The 22387-nt window shown below is 47.8% G+C and overlaps 7 protein-coding genes across 7 annotated transcripts; 5 read left to right on the plus strand and 2 right to left on the minus strand.

Moving 5' to 3' along the window:
• Positions 1-316: 316 nt before the first annotated feature.
• FOMMEDRAFT_115432 (TFP11-domain-containing protein) lies at positions 317-3650 on the plus strand (the record flags this gene model as incomplete). Its single annotated transcript, XM_007261156.1, has 8 exons — positions 317-585; positions 641-1565; positions 1619-1844; positions 1895-2088; positions 2140-2306; positions 2361-2432; positions 2482-2791; positions 2843-3650. The coding sequence occupies 8 exons, from the start codon at positions 317-319 to the stop codon at positions 3581-3583; spliced, it is 2904 nt and encodes a 967-aa protein (XP_007261218.1). The 3' UTR covers positions 3584-3650.
• Positions 3651-3774: 124 nt separating this feature from the next.
• On the plus strand, positions 3775-5720 carry FOMMEDRAFT_164289 (uncharacterized protein; the record flags this gene model as incomplete). Its single annotated transcript, XM_007261157.1, has 6 exons — positions 3775-3808; positions 3858-4111; positions 4166-4553; positions 4609-4715; positions 4771-5502; positions 5562-5720. 6 exons carry the CDS (start codon positions 3775-3777, stop codon positions 5586-5588), a joined length of 1542 nt encoding a protein of 513 aa, XP_007261219.1. The 3' UTR covers positions 5589-5720.
• Positions 5721-6659: 939 nt separating this feature from the next.
• Positions 6660-8312, plus strand: FOMMEDRAFT_130502 (acid protease; the record flags this gene model as incomplete). The annotated part of the gene is made up of 9 exons (XM_007261158.1): positions 6660-6819; positions 6910-6973; positions 7026-7053; positions 7107-7286; positions 7336-7612; positions 7664-7713; positions 7741-7785; positions 7845-8130; positions 8188-8312. The coding sequence occupies 9 exons, from the start codon at positions 6660-6662 to the stop codon at positions 8310-8312; spliced, it is 1215 nt and encodes a 404-aa protein (XP_007261220.1).
• A 591-nt stretch (positions 8313-8903) lies between these two features.
• FOMMEDRAFT_24690 (kinase-like protein) lies at positions 8904-10233 on the minus strand (the record flags this gene model as incomplete). The annotated part of the gene is made up of 6 exons (XM_007261159.1): positions 8904-9214; positions 9410-9500; positions 9559-9627; positions 9680-9853; positions 9925-10013; positions 10116-10233. 6 exons carry the CDS (start codon positions 10231-10233, stop codon positions 8904-8906), a joined length of 852 nt encoding a protein of 283 aa, XP_007261221.1.
• A 512-nt stretch (positions 10234-10745) lies between these two features.
• FOMMEDRAFT_149783 (uncharacterized protein) lies at positions 10746-11698 on the plus strand (the record flags this gene model as incomplete). Its single annotated transcript, XM_007261160.1, has 4 exons — positions 10746-10932; positions 10992-11058; positions 11115-11510; positions 11590-11698. The coding sequence occupies 4 exons, from the start codon at positions 10746-10748 to the stop codon at positions 11696-11698; spliced, it is 759 nt and encodes a 252-aa protein (XP_007261222.1).
• A 108-nt stretch (positions 11699-11806) lies between these two features.
• FOMMEDRAFT_15978 (actin-like ATPase domain-containing protein) lies at positions 11807-13980 on the minus strand. The gene is made up of 4 exons (XM_007261161.1): positions 13648-13980; positions 13336-13581; positions 12978-13260; positions 11807-12918 (listed from the first exon to the last, which is right to left on the minus strand). Exons 1-4 carry the CDS (start codon positions 13927-13929, stop codon positions 12092-12094), a joined length of 1638 nt encoding a protein of 545 aa, XP_007261223.1. The 5' UTR covers positions 13930-13980; the 3' UTR covers positions 11807-12091.
• Positions 13981-14815: 835 nt separating this feature from the next.
• On the plus strand, positions 14816-22354 carry FOMMEDRAFT_115440 (acetyl CoA carboxylase). Its single transcript, XM_007261162.1, has 11 exons — positions 14816-14877; positions 14945-15027; positions 15084-15102; positions 15294-15938; positions 15988-17333; positions 17390-18234; positions 18284-18430; positions 18482-18585; positions 18638-18797; positions 18855-21719; positions 21776-22354. The coding sequence occupies exons 1-11, from the start codon at positions 14838-14840 to the stop codon at positions 22173-22175; spliced, it is 6654 nt and encodes a 2217-aa protein (XP_007261224.1). The 5' UTR covers positions 14816-14837; the 3' UTR covers positions 22176-22354.
• The last annotated feature ends 33 nt before the right edge of the window (positions 22355-22387 follow it).

The following is a 22387-nucleotide window of genomic DNA, read 5'->3' on the forward strand; positions in this document are numbered from 1 at the left end:
ATTTCAAGATTTCACAAATGAAAGAAATGTTAACAATAATTTCTAGTTTTTGTATAAAGAAAGTTTTAAATTTTGTTTATAATTTTTGCTGGTCAGAAATGGGAAGATAAATTTCAAATAATGTTTATCATTATGTAAGTTATTTTTTAAGGTAAGGAATTGTGAAATGCCCCATGTGTACTGTAATTTGTAAACAGATCATGTGCATCTCATAGTGCTCTGCACGTGATGCAACGCACTACTGTGAAATAATGAATGAAACTTTCATCGCTTCTAGTGATTTAACTCTTCACTCGCGTGTCTGTCTCCCTCGTCAATGGCAAGAAGAAAACGACATCTGGATGAGGGTAATGACTCGGACTCGTCTGTCGGCTCAGATGACGACGACATTAATGACTTCGGGTTGAACGAGAATCCCGATGAGCGCGCCGAACGCGAACTCTTTGAACAGCCGTACGGTCGCAAGAAACGCAGGAAAGCCAATGGCAAAGATGATGCGACATACGGGATTTTCGGAGAAGACAGCGAGGATGAGGGCTTTGGTGGCCGGGGAAAGAAGCCAGTGAAACGTAGCGACTGGACAAAGTACGTGTAGGCGATGATGGTACATTCATAGTGAGTACTCATCAGTCTTCTTTAGAGCTCCTGCCTTCATCTCAGGTGAGAAGAAGGTTGATATTAGCGAAGAGAATGAGAAGGCCCAGACTGAGCCCGAGAGCGAACCCGAGCAGGAACCCGAAATCCAGGAGGTCAGTATGAGTGATAGCAATGGCGATGAAAGCGAGGCGGCCTCACCGCCAGCATCTCCACGTGTCCGACTGGAAGATGACGAAGCGGAAATGGATATTGCTCCCCGAATTGGTGGAATCGGCTCTAAGCATATGGCTGAAGGTGGCACATCAACTCCATCGTTCTCATCTTCAGGCATCGGATTTGGAACTGGTGGATTTGGAATAAGTAAAGGTGGGATTGGGTCCAATAAGGGCGGAATCGGTTCATCAAGTCGTGCAGAACCTGTGGTCGGCGATGCTCGCTCGAGTCTACCTTCGGCATTCGGTGCTTCTCGACCTCAACGCTCGTTTGTTCGTGATGGATCTGGTTCCGCACCTGGTACGAGACCGTCTACTCCGCTCAATGCCGCAGAACAGGTGCACTTTACCAAGCTCTCTGGCACATTTGGAGCGAAGATGTTGTCTAAAATGGGTTGGCAAGCGGGTCAGGGTCTCGGTACAGAGGGGCAAGGTATTGTAGCGCCCGTCGAATCGAAACTACGCCCGAAAGGCATGGGTATTGCATTCAAAGGCTTCAAAGAGAAGACGGAACAGAGTAAGGCGGAGGCTCGCAGACGAGGAGAGGCGGTGAGCGAAGACGAAGAAGAAATCTCCAAGAAACACCGCAAGAAGGGTAAAGCAAAGGATCAGGTACCAAGAGAAGATGCATGGAGGAAACCTAGGAAATCCAAGATTAAAGTCGAGCATAAGACGTACGAAGAGATTATTGCTGAAGCTGGTGGAGAACCTCCACCCACAGGTATTGGGAAGATCATAGATGCCACTGGTGCAGAGGTGAGTAGCTAACTGCAGCATATAGCAATGCCTTATTCAATCATTGTATGCAGCTTCGAGAGGTGTCATCTCTGGCAGATGTCTCAATTGCATCTTGGACGCCATCTACGGATCCTATGCGACTACCTGAAGTACGACATAATTTGCGGCTTATCACCGAAGCTTGCAAGGTCGACTTGGACGGTCTCGCTCGAGAAGCGAAGGCTCTTGAAGAGCGTAAAAAGTGGATTCAGGCAGAGGACCCAAGGCTGAGAAAGAAGATCGAGGGCGAAGCAGAGCGTGAGTTAAAGTACCTTTGTGCACTGAACTAATTCTGATATATTGTCTAGTTATTCGCAGACTCCAGGCTGTCCACCTCGTTGTAGATGATATTTCTACCAAAGCAAAAGAAGCGGATCTGTCGGACTACGAACCTTCACTCGATGTATTCTCTGCGGTCGTTGAAAAGCTCATTTCCGAATTCTCGAAGGAGTATGATCGTTATCGCCTCGACGAGGTGGTCGTTGGTGCTATTGTTCCTACGGTACGTCTGCTTTCGCTTTTTTAAAGTGCTTTAGCCTTAATATTTTGCTAGTTTCGACGAATGATGGCTTCCTGGAGACCCTTGGACGAACCGACTGCTTTCACTTCGACACTTCGTAGATGGAGGCAGGCCTTCAAGATGACAGTTGTCCAGCCTGAAGCTGATATGCAAGTTGACGTGTACGGCACACAGAGAGTTTCTCCAAGGCCACTTCAAGTGTACGTTTTATCGTCTCGTACCCTATTTTTTCTAATTATCACCTTATCTAACAGAGACGTGCCTATGACGCCATATGAGAGCTTATTATGGAACATTTGGCTACCTAGGATCCGGTCAACAGTCAAGTATGTTTGTTCAAGTTTCGACTAGACGGTTTTATTTATCATTATCTAGTAACGATTGGTCACCATCTCATCCAGCAGCACTGGTCAAACTATACGAGGCCTGGTCGGATGTCCTTCCTTTATTTATCAAAGATAACATATTGGACCAACTCATCCTGCCTAAAGTTTCCTCCGCGATATCGAATTGGAGCCCAAGGCGAAGCGAAATATCGTTGCAAGCGATCGTCTTTCCGTGGTTGCCTCATGTCGGATTGCGGATGGAGATGTTTGTTGACGATGCAAGGAGGAAAGTTAAGAGCATGTTGCGTAGCTGGACTCCAAGCGAAGGTGTTCCGAAAGATTTCTTGCCATGGAAAGAGGTATTCGGCATTTTCTTAGTAGATGACTTCGATATTTACAACTTTACCTAGATCTTCAACGCGAAAGACTGGGAGGATATGCTCCTCAAATATGTCGTTCCAAAGCTCGGTGCTCTTCTACGGGACGAATTCCGAATAAACCCACGCAACCAAGATATGGAGCCACTCAAGAACGTACTTGCTTGGTCCAGCATCTTACGATCAAGTATTACCGGACAACTACTCGAGACGGAATTCTTCCCAAAATGGCTCGACGTACTGTACATCTGGCTCATTCAGCCAAGTGTAAACTTCGAGGAAGTCGCACAGTGGTATCAATTCTGGAAGACTACGTTCCCTGAGGACGTGCGCTCTATATCTGCAGTTGAAGGCGGATTTACGCGCGGGCTGCAAATGATTAACCATGCGCTTGAGCTAGGACCAGAAGCGCCTACGAAACTACCAAAACCCGATCATACACGCCGTCCAGATACGGATAGCAAGCCAAGCATGCCGAAGGACAAGAAAGACACAGCGACGGCGCGTGTACGTCCAGCCCGAGCACAGGAAATCACGTTCCGCGAAATCGTTGAGGAGTTTGTCACGTCGCACAACCTATTATTCATGCCTGCGGGCAAAGTACACGAAAAGTCGCGTATGCCACTATTCCGCGTGTCAAAGAGTGTGGATGGGAAGGGTGGTTTACTTGTATATCTTTTGGATGACGCGGTGTGGGCACCTGGAGTCGATGGGGAGGAGACTAGAGCCATCACGTTAGAAGATATGGTTCTGAGGGCGGCGAAAGGGAGATGATATTGGCCATTATGATGCACGTATAGTTTCATGTAATTTCTTAGATAGTCAATAGGACTGAATTAATGAGGAGGATACATGCGTCAGGGAACCAACAGGATTGAGAAAGTCGCGTTACGTCACGTGTATTTTGCTTGTAATTTCCGCGCGTGAATTTGCTCTGCTAGTAGCTACCTTGTAGCTCAAGCAACATGCAAGTAACGCTAGACGCAAGGGCTCTCAAACGTGAGCATATCACCCACCCCCACGATTCCTTACTAAGGTTCTTGTATAGCATTCACGCGAGCTATAACATGTATTTCGAAATATGGAGACGAGATGATCATCCACGCTGGACAGGACGGACTCGTGCTATCAGCGCTAAATCTCCCAAAGACGGCATATTGTAGCTTCACCTATAGGAAAAACTTCTTTCTACGATATGTTGTTTCGGTATCAGGCCAGTCGAATAATGCGGGACCTTCGCGGAGTAATGGTCAAGTACAAGCGGACGGAGGACCAGGTGCGAAGTGGATGTTACAGACTAAGGTACGTATTGTAGCATTTAGTATGAAGTGTGCATTGGAACTGAAGAATATGAAGGCTCTGCTGTCGATATTAAAACATCGGAACACGGACAAGACAGCAGAGAAATGCGATCTAATAATAATCGACGGACCCCAATCGCCAGATTCTGGTATAGGTGAAAGCGCGGACTCATTCGAAAGTCGGTTCATCGTTCGATTACATTGCAAACACGGGATAGTCAAGACACACAAATTACTACTTAATTCTCCCATGAGCGATGAGGCGCCGTTAATACCGAGCAGTCAAGAAGAGAGTCGAATCCTTGTACAGGCACACGCTATAAAGGAGATTATAGATCATTTTCCAGGTGGAAAGAGCGCGAGGAGTGACCCGGAGCTTGTTTGGAGGTTTGAGGAAGATGAAGTGAAGGTTAGGAGTATGGAGAAGGGTATTGACGCGAAAGGTGAGCAAGTGTAATATAATTGCTGTCTGCAATTTTGTGAAGATAGTTATTTTAGGCAAATCACAGCTTGCGACGGAATTGACGCTCGGAGCTGACGAGTTTGATTACTATAACGTCCCCACTGCCCCACTTACACTGGGCTTCTTCCTCCGAGAATTCAATGTAAGATATTTCTCTTATTCGTTTCTCCGCCTAACTTACGCGAAGTAATGGGTAGGCAATTATCACGCTAGCGGACGCTTTGAACACGCCCATTGATTTCCGATTTACCACTTCCATACAACCAGTATGCATCAGCGCGGAAGCAGATGGATGTAATATGCTCTTTATCATCGCCACTAACCCTGCCCGAGCCGAGGACTCAAATCAACAGCAGGCGCGTCTAAAGAGAAGTCAGACAAATGGCAGTAGTCGCTCAGTGTCGGGCGTTCCAAGCGCGAGAAAACGTGGGCTTGAAGAGGATACAACTACAAACAGCTCCGCACGAATGCGCACCACGCCTCGGTCATCTATTGTGCAACAAAATGGGAACGCATCGCAGCGTGCACTTAGCACCTCTGCTCCTCGCGGCTCTGCCAACGGAGACATTGATTTCCATAATGGTACTGAAGCAGACAATAACGCTCTATATGACCCTGGACTAGAACAATCACAGCCACTTTTTCTTGCCTCTCAGCTTTCTGCTGCAGACATCGAAGCGATCCGCGAGTCAGGGCTTGGAATCGAAGACATGGATGCCGAGGAATTTGCGGCCATGCTCGATAGCGAGGGCGTAGAAGTTGTTGTGGAGAAGTCCGCTCCGACGGCTCTGGATGCGGACAACACGGGAGATCAGATGGAGGTCGGCAGTGAGCGTGCCAAGGATGAACTAGACCACGACGACCCAGACGAGGATATCGGAATGGGACCGACACAGCTTGAGACTGGAGCAAGTTTGTCTTCAGAGAAGGTTAGTGTAGCCTTCACCTTATTTATCAACCCCCTTTGACTGAATTACGAGATTTCTAGACTTTCCGCCCCTTGTTTGAGGATTAATCGAACGCTTCGCACATTTAGCTTCCCACTTAGACCTGTAGCTTTATCCAATGCTGTGTATCCTACGCTGTTTTTTTTCGCAACATTTGGTAGAATTTTCACCGGGTCTCTAATATGTACCATTCCTTTCAGCTGCTAGTTGGTATTGGCTTTTCTTATTTAGAATCCGGTCAGGAAGAAATTCAGTATGTTCTCTTAAAATAAATGACTATTTTTGGGACGCTGATCATGATTAGCATTTGCACTAGGGCTTTAATTGACGCGTCTCATCTCTCGCCACGTCGTTTTGCTCAATTAACCTCTGTATACTCACCTTTCCCTTGTTGATACTAGGCCTGCAACACATTTTCCTCGGAAATAAAGGCAAATGCCTTGTCCAATGGAGAACAACTTCTGGTAGCCGTATTCTTGGCAGTGCTCTATACAAGTGAACTTTCAAACGCCACTATCATGTATCCTAGTTCTCCCACAGCTTTGAGTCGTCCTCGGAGTACGAATGAGATCGCCACATAGATAACGGCTCTCCTTGGAGCAAAAATAGAAACCGAGAACCAGTTATGAAGGCCGGAAAACCTGTTACTTCCGATGTGAAGCCGTTTCGAAAGGACCAAATTACGATATATGCAAAGATACTCTTAGAGGAACAGGTAAAGGTATAGCTATCCAATGATCCAACGTCACAATTGTGTGGCATCGAACGATTTTATTATCTTTGTTTCGCCCACTGGATATTCCTTTTGACGCTGCACTGTACGGAGCAAGCGCAATGGCGTTTCCAAAATAATAATAATAAGATCTACAGTCGGGGTATTCTGGAAGAACTTCATTAACTTTCTCATGCCTTTTGTGTCCAAATGGAGTCGCAAAGCGCATACTTTCGAAGCCTCTTGACTATCCTTTTCTCGGGTAGCATTACCATTTCCCCCATCCGCCTAGGTCTTACCGCGTTGTGCATCAACGGTTGTGAAGAGTGATGATAGAATGAAGGTATAAGACGGCTCTACCCTATCAGGCATCATCTTATCCGAGGCTTCCCTCAATTGTCTGTTCTATCTGTTTAGACAAGACATTATGGCTTCAACGGCTTCATACGCGAAGGCCCAGGGCGTCGATATCGTAGCACGCATCAATCTAAAACACGATGCAGAGAAACACAAATCACTTGCTCACCAGATCCACGCTTGCGACGAGTGCCGACTTCAGAAACATCTGAAAGGGTGCACCCCTTTCGGTCCGTCAGCTGTGCACAATGACGACGTCAAGAAAGCGTTATTCTCGAAAAAGCCATTCTCCAATGACACCACGACCATCGACGTCACAGACGCGGGCGTAACATATACTATAGAAGTCGGTGTAGGAGCCAATGACGAGAAATTCACCCTTCTGTAAGTCCACGCTGTCTGCGACCTTTCGTACCGCTCATGTATTTCATTTTAGGATCGATACAGGTTCATCCAATACTTTCGTACGTTTACTAAATACCCTGCATGAAACACTTGGACTGATAAACAACCCCAGGTTGGTGCAAACAAACAATACGAGCCGTCGGAGACGGCAGAGGATACAGGAAACACGGTGAAGGTTTCCTATGGCTCCGGTTCATTCACTGGAGAGCAGTACAATGACCGCGTTTCGCTGGCGTCCAACCTTGTCATTCCAAAGCAAGGCCTGAGTGTTACAACGAAGGACAAAGCCAAGGTACGCCACACGTATCTTCTCATCCGATATATGTCCTCAATTTCTGCAGGGTTTTGAAGACGTTGACGGTATTTTGGGTATTGGCCCTGTTGCACTGACTGTTGGAACCGTTTCGGATGGCAAGGAGGTCCCCACCGTTACAGACAATCTATACGAAGAAAAGCTAATTCCAAACAATTCGCTCGGTATCTTCTATGCCCCGACCATCGACAGCGCAGGCAAGCTCAATGGCCAGCTCTGTTTCGGTGGAGAAGACCATACCAAGGTCACTGGCAAGTTAACATATTTCCCCGTTACTTCGACGAGCCCGGCAAGTAACTACTGGGGTGAGACAGACATTTTTATGCAATCTGCTGTTTTGTTAACACATTGATAAGGCATCGATCAATCTATCTCATACGGGCCATCTGGAGCTGACCCGAAGTCTGCAACAACCCTGAAGCCAATCTTGAAGGAGACCGCAGGGATACTGGACACGGGTACAACACTCCTCTATCTTGTCGGTATTACAAACTCTCCATTGAGATGGTGAAAAGCTAACATGCATTGCTATCGTAGGCTAGCGATGCTTTCGCTGCATATAAGGCTGCCACTGGTGCAGAGCTTGACGATAAAACAGGCTTGCTCAAGCTCACGGAAGCACAGTTCAAGAAGCTCGGTTCACTGTATTTCACGATTGGCAAGGATCCACAAGAGACATATGAATGGATACCTGACGCGCAGATCTGGCCACGGTCACTAAACGCCACACTCGGAGGTGACGCAGATGCCTACTATCTCGTCGCTGCCGATAGTGGATCAGCGAGCGGAACTGGCCTGGATTTCATCAACGGTTTCGTGTGGCGTACGTATTGGATCTGCGAGTTTTATGTTCAGACGCTGACGGGATTGCTGTGGACAGTACAACGCTTCTACACTATTTACGATACAGGGATCTCACAAATTGGAATTGGGCGTACGGCAAACACGGACGTGAAGACTAACTCTGCAGGAGCCGATAGCAAAATTGCTTCAAAGAAGAAATAGTAGATTGGTTCACGTACGTACGTGAAAGATAGCACGCATATACGATAGTATTTATGTATTTATGCTTAACGGACATCTTTATGAATATCTGTATTTATATACTATTTGCGGGTATATGCTATGAAGATGTAGGCATGGTTAAGCCGTCTCATCTATTTCTCTCTATATAGGGCACGGCAGCAACTAGATCTAGAGGAATTATATACATGCAAGACTATCAATGACGATATCTGGTACGAAGTATCACAGACACGCTTACAAGTATCAGATTAAAGGCACGGAAAGACGATGAGAGTCCAGCTTTTAATAAGAGAAATAGTAGCACGAATATCACATACAATTTTCCAGTCCAGCGTAGAATGCTGGACGAGTACTGAAAATATTGTTGTGAAAAACAATTGTTAAGAAAATGGTGAAGCAGATTTCCTGTGTAGTCCACACTGTATCTCTAGCGAAGAAGAAGTGCAGACAGGCTCCTTTAATAAAATATGATGTATCCAAACAGTATATCAATGAGGGATACTTTGGAGCTTAATACATACCTGCTGGAGCTCCACCCATTGCAAGAACAGTACATTTCATGACAAATAGTTAGTTCCACAAGATAAAAACGCCTAAATGAGGTGATATACTCCAAGATTTGCGAGCTAACGTGTTGCTTGCAGGCAAGTCCACGTTGAATTCGGCCTCCATGGTCTTCAGAAACTCCAACTGGGATTTTATCGATCCTCTCTCCTGTGGCACAGCCCAGCAGAACTCGCACATTCTCCACATATAATAATCTCGACTGGACCCCTGCTCGATCTTGGCTGGAATAGTTGGCAAGGAGCCCTGGATTATGGCCATCATAACTTGGGCTGCAGTTGCTTTTTCGTGATATGGTGGCTGCTTTGTCAAGAGAGCTATTATAATTCAATAATTAGCTTTTTAGCTATTATCATTAGGAATTACCCTACATATACAGTCATTCCAAAGTAATTCCTAACGACCAAACATCTGATTCCTCAGAGTATTTCACTGGTTTTTGTCTGTAGCAGCAAGGATTTCCTTTGCTGTGTATGGGATGGTTCCCCTAAGCTCGCTTGCTGACGAGTTACTGAATTGCATAGATTTCGGATCTGTGAGCATGCGAGATACCCCAAAGTCATAGAGCAGAGGTTCTTCCGAGTTGGATATCAAGATGTTGTCCTTTGGAGATTGGGATTTAGTAGCAACCCAGAGTTGATGTCTCATAGTGGGAACGAACCGGTTTTATGTCAGAATGGACTATGTTGTTTGTATGAAGATAAAGTATGGCCTCCGCAACTTTGGTAACCTAATAAAGGAATGAGATATTGTAAATATGACATGTTCAATACTGTATGCACCAAGGATAACAGATCTGCACCAGGATTCGCAACTAGATAGTCAAGCGCGTCCCCATTTTTCATCCATTTCAAGACCAGGGAAGGGCAGCAGTTATCCTCAACAAAGAATCCCTCCAAAGGTAAAATGCAATGGTGGTTGAGCTTCGACCATATGTACAGCTCCTTTGCCAGTCTCTATGGACATGCAAGAAACAAATGTTCATCAACAGGTCAATCGAGAATATGTCGATTGGGTGACAACTTACCTTCTGAAACTTTCCATCCTTCATGGCGTGCACACGTAGTTTCTTCACTGCAACTTTAATGTCTGCCCCATCCCCATTCGTTATTATCCCTGTGAAAACATCGCTATATCCTCCATGAGCTTTCTAAGTTGCACTGATCCCATGAACTTTTCCTGAGAGATCCAAGTCGGAGCACCTTTCTAAGAGGATACCTAGGATGTTAGGTTTCGGGTGCTCAGCTTGTTTTTCTAGGTGACGAAGCTCCTTAAAGTCGTGCTCGTTCAAAACCGGCTCTGCTAGCTGGATTCCATGAGAGCTTGTATTTGACATAATGGATTGTGACAGATCAACTAGAGTGTGCTTAGCAGTGGTAGAGAAGGCGTATCACAAAGACACAGAACTACTGTGGAGGACAAGTACACTCAGCACTGCCCTCATGAATCAGAGGCATGGTCACATCAGGGTCCAACATCACAGCAGTTGCTAATAATAATTGTTTGATTTGAAACAGTATGCACAGCAATAGATCAAGTAGAGTGCATGTTATAGCAAGCCTGTTGTGAAAATAAGTTATTAGATGGCTGTTTATGCATTTAAATAAGCAGGTTACCATGGAGAATATTGGAAATGCGAGTAACAGGATTCAAATACAGGGGAAAAGAAAATAAGTAGCACTATATGCGTGTTTGAGCTTAGTAATTACGTAATGCAGCTAAATATAGACCGTGATTCGAATAACATACTGCCGCCATGTTCGAATCTGATTTCTTATATAACTTATGATGCCTTAGGACGGTTTTGAAGCTAGGTTTACCTATTGTTGACCTTACACAACTTCTGTCATGACGTTTGAAAGTACGCTACAGCGATTCCTGGTATTGATTAGAGCGAGTCGCATTTCTGGCTGGTTCTTTGGACCAATTCTCCACGCGATTGGCGTAATTCACTCTCGCGTGTTCCCAAAGACTACTGTAGACATTCTACGATCTGGTTTTCAACTCTTCTGTTTGTCTTTTCCATTATGTATCAGTGAGTCACGTCAAACGTGATTCAGGTATACTTACTTAACAACTAACCTTCCGGATCAGTTGTATTCGGTGTGAATGACGTGTATGATTATCCATCCGATGTACGCAACCCACGCAAACATGAACAGTCATTGGAGGGTGGAATTTTGAACCCCATCTATCGTGATTTTGTACTTTCTTCAGCGCGTGTCGCCTAAGCACTCATTCTCCTGTCGTCTTTTGCCCCTTCGCGATCATCAATGCGAAATTTCCACCAAGCAACCTTAACTACATTCATCCTCTTTCTCGGCTGGCAGTACTCCTCTCCCCCTCTTCGTCTCAAGGAGAGGCCCATACTGGACTCGCTCTCCAACGGCGCCCTTGTTTGGTCATCTTGGGCACTTGGGTACACTTCTTCAGGCTCGGAGCTTTTTGGGGTGAATGCTGGAGAGAGAAGGGTTGGCTTTTGGCATTTTGCACAGCTGGTGTACATGCATTAGGTGCTGCAACTGATGTGGAAGCAGACGTTTCTGCAGGACAGAGGACGATTGCGACGGTATTTGGAGTAAGTTTGGCTGCAGGCTGCTCTGCTGCACTCTAGTCAGTTTCTCCTATCCATACTGCTAATTTATTTACTCAGACTAACTTCACCATCTCTAATTGCCCATTATCGTCCCAGTCTACCCGCATTAACAACTGTTGAATCAATATCGTTTGTAGGAGTCTACAGTTTTGTTGGTTCTGCAATTTCACTTGTCCCAGTCTTCATACCGGAGTGGGCGCACTAGACGTTTAAGACAATCGTCTACGTATCTGTCTTCGGGGCGACAGGATGGATTGGTGAAAGAGGTGTCAGTATCTTGAAGAGCAGGAGAGCAGGATGAATGTAGAGTAAACCATGTTTGATATTAATTAATTGTTATTCAATCATCTGAATTACTTCAGACATTCGCACATAGATCGCGAGGTCAGGAACATGAAACCAACAAAAAAAAAGGGAAAATAGAGACACCCATATCGCCAACACAACACTGACTATCTGTTCTTTCTTTTCATACGCGTGTGAAACTGTACGAGTTGTGATATGATGAGAAGTAGGGGATAAAGAGAACAACCATCCGAAATATTCCACCACCTTTCTACTTTCTCGACGAGCAAAAACCATCCCGCTAATGAAAAGTTCAGAACCGCCTTCGTTCAGCACAGGTCTTGACTACCTGGTCTTCACAAGACCGATACGGACCTACCAACCCTTCATACAACTTTGTAATTTCCGGATTCGGAGTTGCTACCAACCGCATATTATCTGCAATATGACCTTTCAAGTCGTCAAAAGAGCCCTGTCCGCCATTTCGCGTTCGCACCCATGCATATAAAGCAAGCACTGCACCACCGTGGCCCGCAGCCTCCTTCGTTCCAGATACGTAAGCAGGTAATCCGAAGATATCTGCTGCGAGCTGACGGATCGTTGGATTTGCAGATGAGCCGCCTGTGAGAATCAGTCGTCTTAGATGTGGCGCGTCGGGTGGGAGAACGGCTTCGACGCGGGACTTTACAGACAGGAATTGAGACTCGATGATTGCGCGTGGGTGAGCAACTTCTGGTATCGATTGAACAGGTTGTGTATCCTTAAAGTAGAAATTACCATGTACGCAGTCTGGGATAATCTCAACGAGAGGGAAATATAACCCTGCATGTCCATTATTTCCCGGAGGTGTCGTCTCGACGGCAGAGTTGAACTTCTCCCAGGAACCATCGGCGTGGGTGTCACGAACTTGTTCACGTGCAAGCCCGCCATTTTTATAACAGAGCATAGCAATCGACCTGTCCTCGTCAGCTGGATGAGCAAGGAGGTGTGACGTCGTGAATCGCGCAGGGGCAAGTTTGGAGGGAGGGATGTCAAGGAGGAAGGTAGTAGAAGTCCCAAGGGAAAGAATTGCATCACCGGACTCGGAGAAGGATGCTACAGTCGCAGGGTTGTCACCTGTGAACGGTGCAATTTGGCAGTCTATACATAGGAAAGAGAGATAAGAGCAAGTCTAAGGATCTGCTTGGTACTCGAATTACCTGGACTGAAACCCCATCGCTTCACCCAATATGGAGAGACTCTCCCAACAAACGAACCACCATTTACAGGCTCCGGACCAAGCTTCGCTCGAAGCTCAGGTCCTCCGCATATCTCAAGAAGCCTGTCATCCCACTTGTGGGTGAACACGTTCATCAAGTTCATTCCGCTTGCATCAGCGGCGTCAATGGGTGCGAATTCGCCGAGGAAAAGCGAAGGGATGAACGATGACACGAGGGATATACGAGAAGTAGCGACGTAAGCGTCTGGCTTCCTCTTCCGTATCTAATTCGGGTAAAAAAGAAAGATGACCCTAAGTAAAACCAGAGTTCAGCTTTTCGCGAAGATTCGAATCTTTACCTTCATTATCTGAGTTCCGGTGAACCGTTCGTATGCTCGACTTCCAGATAAATCAGCCAAAGCCTGTTTCCCACCCACGGCTTCCTCGAGTTCTCTGCATTCCTTCGTGGTCGAAGAGTCCTGCCAGATTGGCGACTGCTCGATTGAGAATGCCCTCGGAACCAGTTGTTCCGTGAGCGACTTCTCAGCGTCGAGAGCGGATAGGAGGGCCGCAGCATCATGCGACCAGTAGACTGACCCGTGTTGCTGCGTAATTGTTAAGCCGCAAATCTCCACGATCGTTTATTCAGACTGAAATTTGGAAACACTCACTTGTCCTGCGCCTGAGACACCTCTGATGCGGCCGACCTCGACGTGCTCGTCGTGCATCCTTTCGAGCAGAAGGTCCATAGCAGCTACCCATAGTGCGACGGGCGACGTTACCTCACCTGCTTCCATCCCTTGAATGGCACCACCCTTCGTGCCAAACTGCGGTAAGTCGCGGTCGAAGTTAACGGAGGTCTCATGGACAACGTGACCCTTTTCTGAGATGACTATAGCTTTCAACTGCTGCGTCGAGAGGTCAAGACCAAGGAAAAGCGGAGAGGAGCTCATTTCTGCTGAAGTGACACGACCGTTGGCTATCGTTGCCTCCGCCGTTTTGCAAGAGTGTGGGTGTGAAACAGTGGGTAACTGTTGAGCTCGGACCTTGAGAGCTTGCAAGCTTGTTTATAACGGATGCATTTCACTGTATTGACCATTTCCCGGCAGTGCGAATAGAATCGGAATGGCCGGTCCACTGATCCCGGAGCTCAGGATCCGGACAAACTTCGGGACGATAAGATGGAGCCCAGACCTCAACTTGAATTAAAAGCGGCTGAGACCGGAAAGTTCTGGGAGGCAAATATCCTCGAGGATAATGAAGTCGAGAAGACATATAGCAAGGTTAATAAGTGTGCTTGATTAATGCTCAAGGCGGAGGACTCGCGGATCGTCATAGTTAACCCGAGAGTTGACAAGAATAGCCGTCCATGAGAGGTAAGATATTGTGCCATGTCAGATCTGTACTTTTGAGGTTAAGTTCTTCCGACTGCTGCGACGAGTACTTTGTACTATATTGTAGAATTACAGAGTTCATGCGCTGCATTTGAACATAAAGTCGCGAGCCAACTTTATTATTGAAACAAGAACGGGCTTCACGTGCACGTTTTGAGCCTTTAAGCCAAGCCAGGTGTCTAGCGGGTTAAACAACTTCACGTAAGAAAATAGGCTGACCGCAATGCGCAAGGTTGAGTAAAGCGCCTGCACTGCTGGTTGTTGTAAGAGTAAGACCGCAGGTGCCGTTATCCAATTTATTAGCCCGTCAGGACTCAGGATGCGGCCGTAGCCGTGAGAAAGAGCTGCCAAAAACACGCTCTCCCCAACGTACTTACAATGCTGGGGCGGAATGCAGCGTCCGCACCTCCGCTGCTTTTTAACCTCTTCGTCTTTAGTCGCCGTAGTCGCTCTCGGAAGTGGCAAAAATGGCATCCTACGACCATGCCAGGGTTTCCCACTTCATTGGTACGTCCTGACTGTCCATTTTTTCGACCTCGGACGCGCTGATCGTCGTCGCGTACGACGCGTACAGGTGGTAATTCTCTCGACAAGGCCTCGGCGGGCCAAGTTACCAACTTCGTCAAATCTCATGGCGGCCATACCGTCATTACGAAAGTGTGTTTCATATTTACTTTTAGCTCGTTCAAGACCGAGCTAACTTTGATTTGCAGGTTTTAATTGCTAACAATGGTGAGCAAGTCTTCCAATGAATTTTCTTCCGGAGTGGCTCCTCTCGACGTGAGGAGGTCCCGTAAAAATTGTTTCACTTCGGCTTTTGCTGTCTTATCTCATAACCCTTGCAAAACGATGGTGGTGTCCGGTGGATCGACCACCCGCGCCCTTGACGAAATTAAAGCGTTATGTACTGACAAGTTCTTCAGGTATTGCTGCTGTCAAGGAAATTCGTTCTATTCGCCAATGGAGCTACGAAACGTTTGGCACAGAGCGAGCCGTGGAGTTTACCGTCATGGCGACTCCAGAGGATCTGAAGGTCAATGCCGAGTACATTCGCATGGCTGATCGCTATGTCGAAGTGCCTGGGGGGACGAACAACCATAACTATGCAAACGTCGAGCTCATCGTTGACATTGCAGAACGCGCTGGAGTGCATGCTGTATGGGCAGGCTGGGGTCATGCTTCTGAAAATCCCCGCCTTCCAGAAAGTCTTGCTGCGAGCAAGAGCAAAATCGTTTTTATTGGCCCTCCTGGTAGTGCAATGCGCAGCTTGGGCGATAAAATTTCCTCAACTATCGTTGCACAGAGTGCAGAAGTCCCTACCATGGCTTGGTCTGGAACTGGGATCTCCGAAACTTGTTTATCGGAACAAGGGTTTGTGACAGTGCCTGACAAGGCTTACAAGGACGCATGCGCCTTCTCTGTCGAGGAAGGTCTTGCCAAGGCCGAAGCAATTGGATGGCCTGTCATGATCAAGGCCAGTGAGGGTGGCGGCGGTAAAGGTATACGCAAGGTCGAAAAAGCTGCCGACTTCAATAACGCATTCCTTGCTGTCGCCGGAGAAGTCCCAGGTGACTGAATGGTCTGTATCACAATTCTACTTCACTAACATTCATCAAGGCTCGCCGATTTTCATTATGAAGCTGGCCGGTCAAGCACGTCATCTAGAAGTACAGCTTCTTGCTGATCAGTACGGGAACGCAATTTCTCTTTTCGGCCGTGACTGCTCGGTTCAGCGGCGACATCAGAAGATTATTGAAGAAGCACCGGTGACCATCGCAAAAGAACAGACATTCGGTGAAATGGAGCGCGCTGCGGTTCGTCTTGCAAAGCTTGTCGGTTATGTCAGTGCAGGCACCGTCGAGTATCTGTACAGTCATGGGGACGATACGTTCTACTTCCTGGAACTCAATCCACGTCTGCAAGTCGAGCATCCCACCACAGAAATGGTGACTGGCGTGAATCTTCCTGCAGCACAGTTGCAGGTCGCTATGGGCATCCCGCTTCACCGCATACGCGATATCCGTACGCTTTATGGAGTTCCACCGCACTCAGGTTCCGAAATAGATTTCGACATGGTCGATCCACAGGCGAACGCTGCCCAGAGGAAGCCCAAACCGAAAGGACATGTTGTCGCTGTACGTATCACTGCAGAGAACCCCGATGCCGGATTCAAACCTTCAAGCGGTGCATTGCAAGAATTGAACTTCCGTTCTAATACGAACGTCTGGGGTTACTTCAGTGTTGGCTCCGCCGGTGGTCTACATGAGTTTGCTGACAGTCAATTTGGACATATCTTCGCGTATGGTGCAGACCGTGGGGAGAGCCGTAAGAATATGGTTGTTGCATTGAAAGAGCTGAGCATTCGAGGTGACTTCCGCACTACGGTCGAATATCTTATAAAGCTTCTGGAGACACGCGCATTCGAGGAGAATACGATTACCACGGGCTGGCTTGACTCTCTCATCAGTAACAAGCTGACTGCGGAACGACCTGACAATGTCCTCTCTGTCATATGCGGTGCAGTTACGAAGGCCTATCTTGCCTCTGAAGCTTGCTGGGCGGAGTACCGCCGCATCCTTGATAAGGGCCAAGTTCCGGCGAAAGACGTGCTTAAGACGGTATTCTCGGTCGATTTCATCTATGAGAACGTAAAGTATCTGTTTACCGCGACGCGCTCCTCAGCCAGTGTTTGGACCTTGTACATCAATGGCGGCCGCACGATGGTCGGTGCACGGCCGCTAGCGGGCGGAGGCTTACTTGTCTCATTGGATGGGAAAAGCCATTCTGTATACTGGAGAGAAGAAGTCGGCGCCATCCGATTGATGATCGACTCGAAAACTTGTTTGATTGAGCAAGAAAATGATCCGACTCAGCTTCGTAGCCCAAGTCCAGGTAAACTTGTCAGATTCTTAGTTGAAAGCGGCGATCACGTCAATGCTGGTGAACCTTATGCCGAAATTGAGGTATGACATTATTGATTGTGCGCGTTCCGGTAGCTCAACTATTGTTTTCTATCAAGGTCATGAAAATGTATATGCCGCTTGTTACGACTGAAGACGGCATTGTGCAGTTTGTTAAGCAACCAGGCGTATCTCTCGAACCGGGTGATATTCTCGGTATCCTAAGCCTAGACGACCCTGCTCGAGTCAATCATGCGAAGCCCTTCGGTGGTCTCTTGCCTCCGATGGGCCTACCCACGGTGGATGGAAACAAGTCCCATCAGCGATTCGCCTTCAATCTCGATATTCTTATTAACATTCTCGATGGATATGACAATCAAGCAATCATGGCTTCCACTCTCAAGGACCTTATTGCCGTACTACGTGACCACGAACTTCCGTTTTCGGAGGCTTCGTCCATTCTTTCAACTCTTTCTGGTCGTATGCCAGCGAAACTCGAGGAGAGTGTGCGTTCCTCCTTGAATAGCGCACACAAGAGTGCCACGCTTGAGTTTCCAGCGGCCCGGATCCGCAAACAACTTGACCAGTTTATTACTTCCGAAGTCCGAGCTCCAGAACGTCCCATGATCCGTACACAACTCAGTGTGCTGTATGATATCACGGAGCGTTATCGGTCAGGTCTGAAACAGCACGAGATCGACACGTTAGCTGGTTTACTCGAGCGGTATGAAGAAACAGAGAAGCTCTTCGGCGGAAGCATTGAGGCGCGAGTGCTAAGCCTGCGTGATCAGTTCAAGGATGACCTAGACAAGGTTGCTGCACTGGTGCTGAGCCATTTGAAGGCCCAGAGCAAGGCAAAGCTCGTCTTAGCTATTTTGGATGAAGTGAAGAGCGGACCGAACATCTCGAATCCAGAGAGCAGGCTTCACAAGGTGTTACAAGGACTCGCCGCTCTTGAAGCCAAGTACGTATCGTATTTTCAATCGAGTATCTTTTCTCATCTAGTCCTCCAGGTCATCGACAGCCGTGTCATTGAAGGCACGTGAGGTACTGATCACTGGTCAGATGCCATCGTATGAAGAGAGGGCTGTCCAGATGGAGGCCGTGCTCAAACAGTCCGTCTCAACCACGTACTACGGAGAGCAAGGCTATGACCATAGGTTTGTGGATTTCATTTATGTGAATTCAAGTCAAAGCTCATTCATCACCAGAAATCCCCACCCCGAAGTCCTGAAAGAATTGACTGATTCTCGTCACTCTGTCTATGATGTACTGCCGAAGTTCTTCAATCATGAGGATCCTTGGATTGCTCTCGGTGAGTCATGCTAAGCAATTTAGTCAGTCCTCATACTTAACCCGGGAAACAGCGGCACTCGAAGTGTATGTCAGACGAGCATATAAGGCATACACTCTTCTCTCGGTTGACTATGAGGAGGGTGATGGTTTGGACGATGGCGAAGCACCTCACGCCGTTACATGGCGTTTCAAGCTCGGCCAGTCTTATACCGCCCCCACGACGCCTACTTTGTATGTCGTTCTTAATTACAGTCTTGGTAGGGAATGAGGCGACTGATTCAAATATAGGTCTAAAACAAACCAACGTCAAGGTTCCGTCAGTGATCTCACTTATATGGTTGACCGCTTCAATGCACAACCGGAACGTGTAGGGGCCATGACCTCTTTCCCGAACTTCGCTACCTTGGAGAAAGGGTTTGAGAGTGCTACAGAGCTATTGCCGGGATTCAACGCCTTAGATTTCGCTCGTCGCTATGGCGGGGATGTACAACCGCCGAATGTCCTGAACATTGCACTGCGCGTCTTCGAAGAAGAGGACGACATGTCTGAAAGTGTATGGGCAGAGAAGATCATTGCACTCGTTAATGAACGTCGCAAGGCGCTTACCGATCACGGAGTCCGCCGAGTGTCTATTATGATCTGCAGGAAAGGGCTGTACCCGTTGTACTTCACTCTGCGTGACATGGGTGAGGCCTGGGGAGAAGAGCAGGCTATCCGTAATATTGAGCCTGCATTGGCCTATCAACTTGAGCTCAGCAGACTCAAGAATTATAATTTGACACCAGTCTTCGTCGAGAACAAGTCGATGATCCACATCTACCATGGCGTTGCTCATGAAAATCAGCTCGACAGTCGATTCTTCATCCGTGCACTTATTCGACCTGGACGCATCACTGGCAGCATTAACACAGCAGAGTACCTTATTTCCGAAACTGATCGGCTGGTCACCTCCATCCTTGACGCACTTGAGGTCGTTAGCGCAAGGTACCGTAACGCGGATTGCAACCACATTTCGATGAACTTCATCTACAACCTCGGTGTAACATTCGAGGAAGTGCTTCAGGCTGTTTCAGGCTTTATTGAGCGACATGGAAAGCGCTTGTGGCGTCTCCACGTTACAGGCTCAGAGATTCGTATTGCACTCGAAGACAACGAAGGAAACGTTACACCGATCCGTTGCGTCATTGAAAATGTATCAGGTTTCATCGTAAACTTCAATGCGTACCAGGAAATCACGACGGATAAGGGTACTGTTGTGCTCAAATCTATTGGTGAAAAAGGTCCTCTCCATTTACAACCCGTCAACCAGCCATTGTCGACCAAGGAATCACTGCAGCCGAAGCGTTATCAAGCACACTTGGTCGGAACGACGTATGTTTATGACTTCCCCGACCTCTTCTCTAAGGCCCTTCAGAACAACTGGGTTCATCAACGAAGCTTGAACCCGAACCTGGTGATGCCGAAGGTGGTGTTTGAGTCGAAGGAGCTCATTCTAGATGAGCATGACCAACTTGTTGAGCTCGATCGTGCACCTGGTAACAACATTTGTGGCATGGTTGGTTGGGTCTTCACCATGCGCACTCCGGAGTATCCAAATGGACGCCAAGTTGTAGCTATTGCGAACGATATCACATACAAGATCGGATCTTTCGGTCCTCAGGAAGACCAATTCTTCTATCTCGCTTCGCAATATGCGCGCGAACGGGGTCTCCCTCGTATTTACTTGTCGGCTAACTCTGGTGCAAGGATTGGACTAGCAGAAGAAGTCATGAACCTGTTCTCTTGTGCATGGAATGTCCCTGGAAAACCAGAGAAGGGAATCAAGTACCTATACCTCACTCCAGATGACTTCATCAAGCTGCGGAGCAAGTGCGATGGATCCGTGCTCACCGAAGAGATTGAGGACGATGGTGAACGTAGATACAAGATCACGGATATTATCGGTCTTCAAGACGGCCTTGGTGTGGAGTGTTTGCGTGGCTCTGGTCTTATTGCTGGTGAGACCTCGCGCGCATACGAGGATGTCTTCACTATTACCTTGGTCACTGCTCGTTCCGTTGGTATCGGTGCATACCTTGTGCGCCTCGGCCAGAGGGCTATCCAGGTCGAAGGTCAGCCCATCATCCTGACCGGTGCTTCAGCACTGAACAAGGTTCTCGGACGAGAGGTATATACTTCCAACTTGCAACTTGGTGGCACGCAGATCATGCACAAGAATGGTGTCTCCCACCTTACTGCCGGGAGTGATCTTGAGGGAGCAACGCACATCCTTCAATGGCTTTCGTACATTCCAGACGTAAAGGGTAACATTCCGCCCACTCTTGCGTCGGTCGATCCTTGGGACCGTGATATCGATTACACTCCACCGAAAGGCGCATATGATCCTCGCTGGTTCATTGAAGGCAAGACCGACGAAACGACGTCTGAATGGCTCAGCGGCTTCTTCGACCGCGGCTCCTTCCAAGAGACCCTGAGCGGATGGGCGCAAACGGTGGTTGTCGGCCGAGCAAGACTCGGAGGCCTGCCCATGGGTGTAATTGCAGTTGAAACACGCACAATTGAGCGAGTTGTTCCTGCAGACCCTGCCAACCCATCGTCTTTCGAGCAGCGTATCATGGAAGCAGGTCAGGTCTGGTATCCTAATTCTGCCTATAAGACCGCCCAAGCGATCTTTGACTTCAATCGTGAGGGTCTTCCGCTTATCATATTTGCGAACTGGCGTGGATTCTCTGGTGGCCAGCAAGACATGTACGATGAAGTTCTTAAGCAGGGTGCGAAGATCGTGGATGGCCTTGTGAGCTACCGCCAGCCCGTCTTCGTCTACATCGTTCCGAACGGAGAGCTGCGCGGTGGCGCTTGGGTGGTGCTTGATCCGTCAATTAATTCGGAGCACATGGAAATGTACGCGGATGTCGATTCTAGAGCTGGTGTCTTGGAACCTGAGGGCGTTATCGAAATTAAGATGCGTAAAGACAAGATTGCACGCCTGATGGAGCGACTTGACGATACTTATGCTTCCCTCAAGCGAGACAGCGTCGATACTGAGAAGACCCCGGAACAGCGTGCTGAAGCTACCGAGCAGTTAGCAAGACGTGAGAAACTGTTACAACCCACGTACAAGCAGATTGCTCTTCTATACGCTGACTTGCATGAGTAAGTGGAGTTCGACTATAATCTGCTGACTGTATTATTGACCTATTGTCTTTTAGTCATGCTGGACGCATGGAAGCAAAGGGCTGTGCGACACGTTGTGTCTGGAAGGATGCACGCCGCCGCTTCTATTGGTCGCTTCGTGCTCGTCTTGCACGCTCAAGGCTTCTCGCTCAGTTCGCCGAAGCGAACCCAGAGTCGTCGCCTGAATATCGAGCCCAGGTTCTTACGCAGCTCGCCCCACCTGACGCGACCGACATGCGCCAAACGGCTGAAACGCTCGAACGACTCGACATTACTCCGACACTATCGTCATTCCGAAGCGCGCGTGTGGTCGAGGCATTACGCCGTGCTGTACGACTTGACAGGAAGGCGACCTTCAACGGTCTCACTGAGTTAATGCGGGAGCTGTCCGACGAGGACAAGTCCGCATTGTTGAGTGCTCTTCAATCTGCTTGAGCTCTGTATCGTCTTTTTTCTCCTTGTTCCAGTGTACTGAACTCCGTATAATTTCTACAAAACGGGCGTTCTACAAACTCGCCTTATCACTGTTGTTCTAACGACCTTTCTTCGGCATACGAACATTATCACTTTCTTTTCGCATTAGATGACGCATTGATGTTCCAGTAGCAGTCAAAATGAAAGATTTTCTTGGTGATTTACGTGCGAAG

Source organism: Fomitiporia mediterranea (genome assembly GCF_000271605.1).
Source record: "Fomitiporia mediterranea MF3/22 unplaced genomic scaffold FOMMEscaffold_1, whole genome shotgun sequence".
Classification (NCBI taxonomy): Eukaryota; Fungi; Basidiomycota; class Agaricomycetes; order Hymenochaetales; family Hymenochaetaceae; genus Fomitiporia; species Fomitiporia mediterranea.

Bases quoted from the DNA above. Each gene is read 5' to 3' on its own strand.
- FOMMEDRAFT_115440 (XM_007261162.1), top strand. From the start codon at position 14,838: ATGGCATCCTACGACCATGCCAGGGTTTCCCACTTCATTG. The intron at 14,878-14,944 runs GTACGTCCTGAC...CGACGCGTACAG, and splicing joins CAGGGTTTCCCACTTCATTG to GTGGTAATTCTCTCGACAAG. The intron at 18,431-18,481 runs GTTTGTGGATTT...ATTCATCACCAG, and splicing joins GAGCAAGGCTATGACCATAG to AAATCCCCACCCCGAAGTCC.
- FOMMEDRAFT_15978 (XM_007261161.1), bottom strand. From the start codon at position 13,929: ATGAGCTCCTCTCCGCTTTTCCTTGGTCTTGACCTCTCGACGCAGCAG. The intron at 13,582-13,647 runs GTGAGTGTTTCC...ACAATTACGCAG, and splicing joins GTGTCTCAGGCGCAGGACAA to CAACACGGGTCAGTCTACTG. The intron at 13,261-13,335 runs GTAAAGATTCGA...TACCCGAATTAG, and splicing joins CCGGAACTCAGATAATGAAG to ATACGGAAGAGGAAGCCAGA.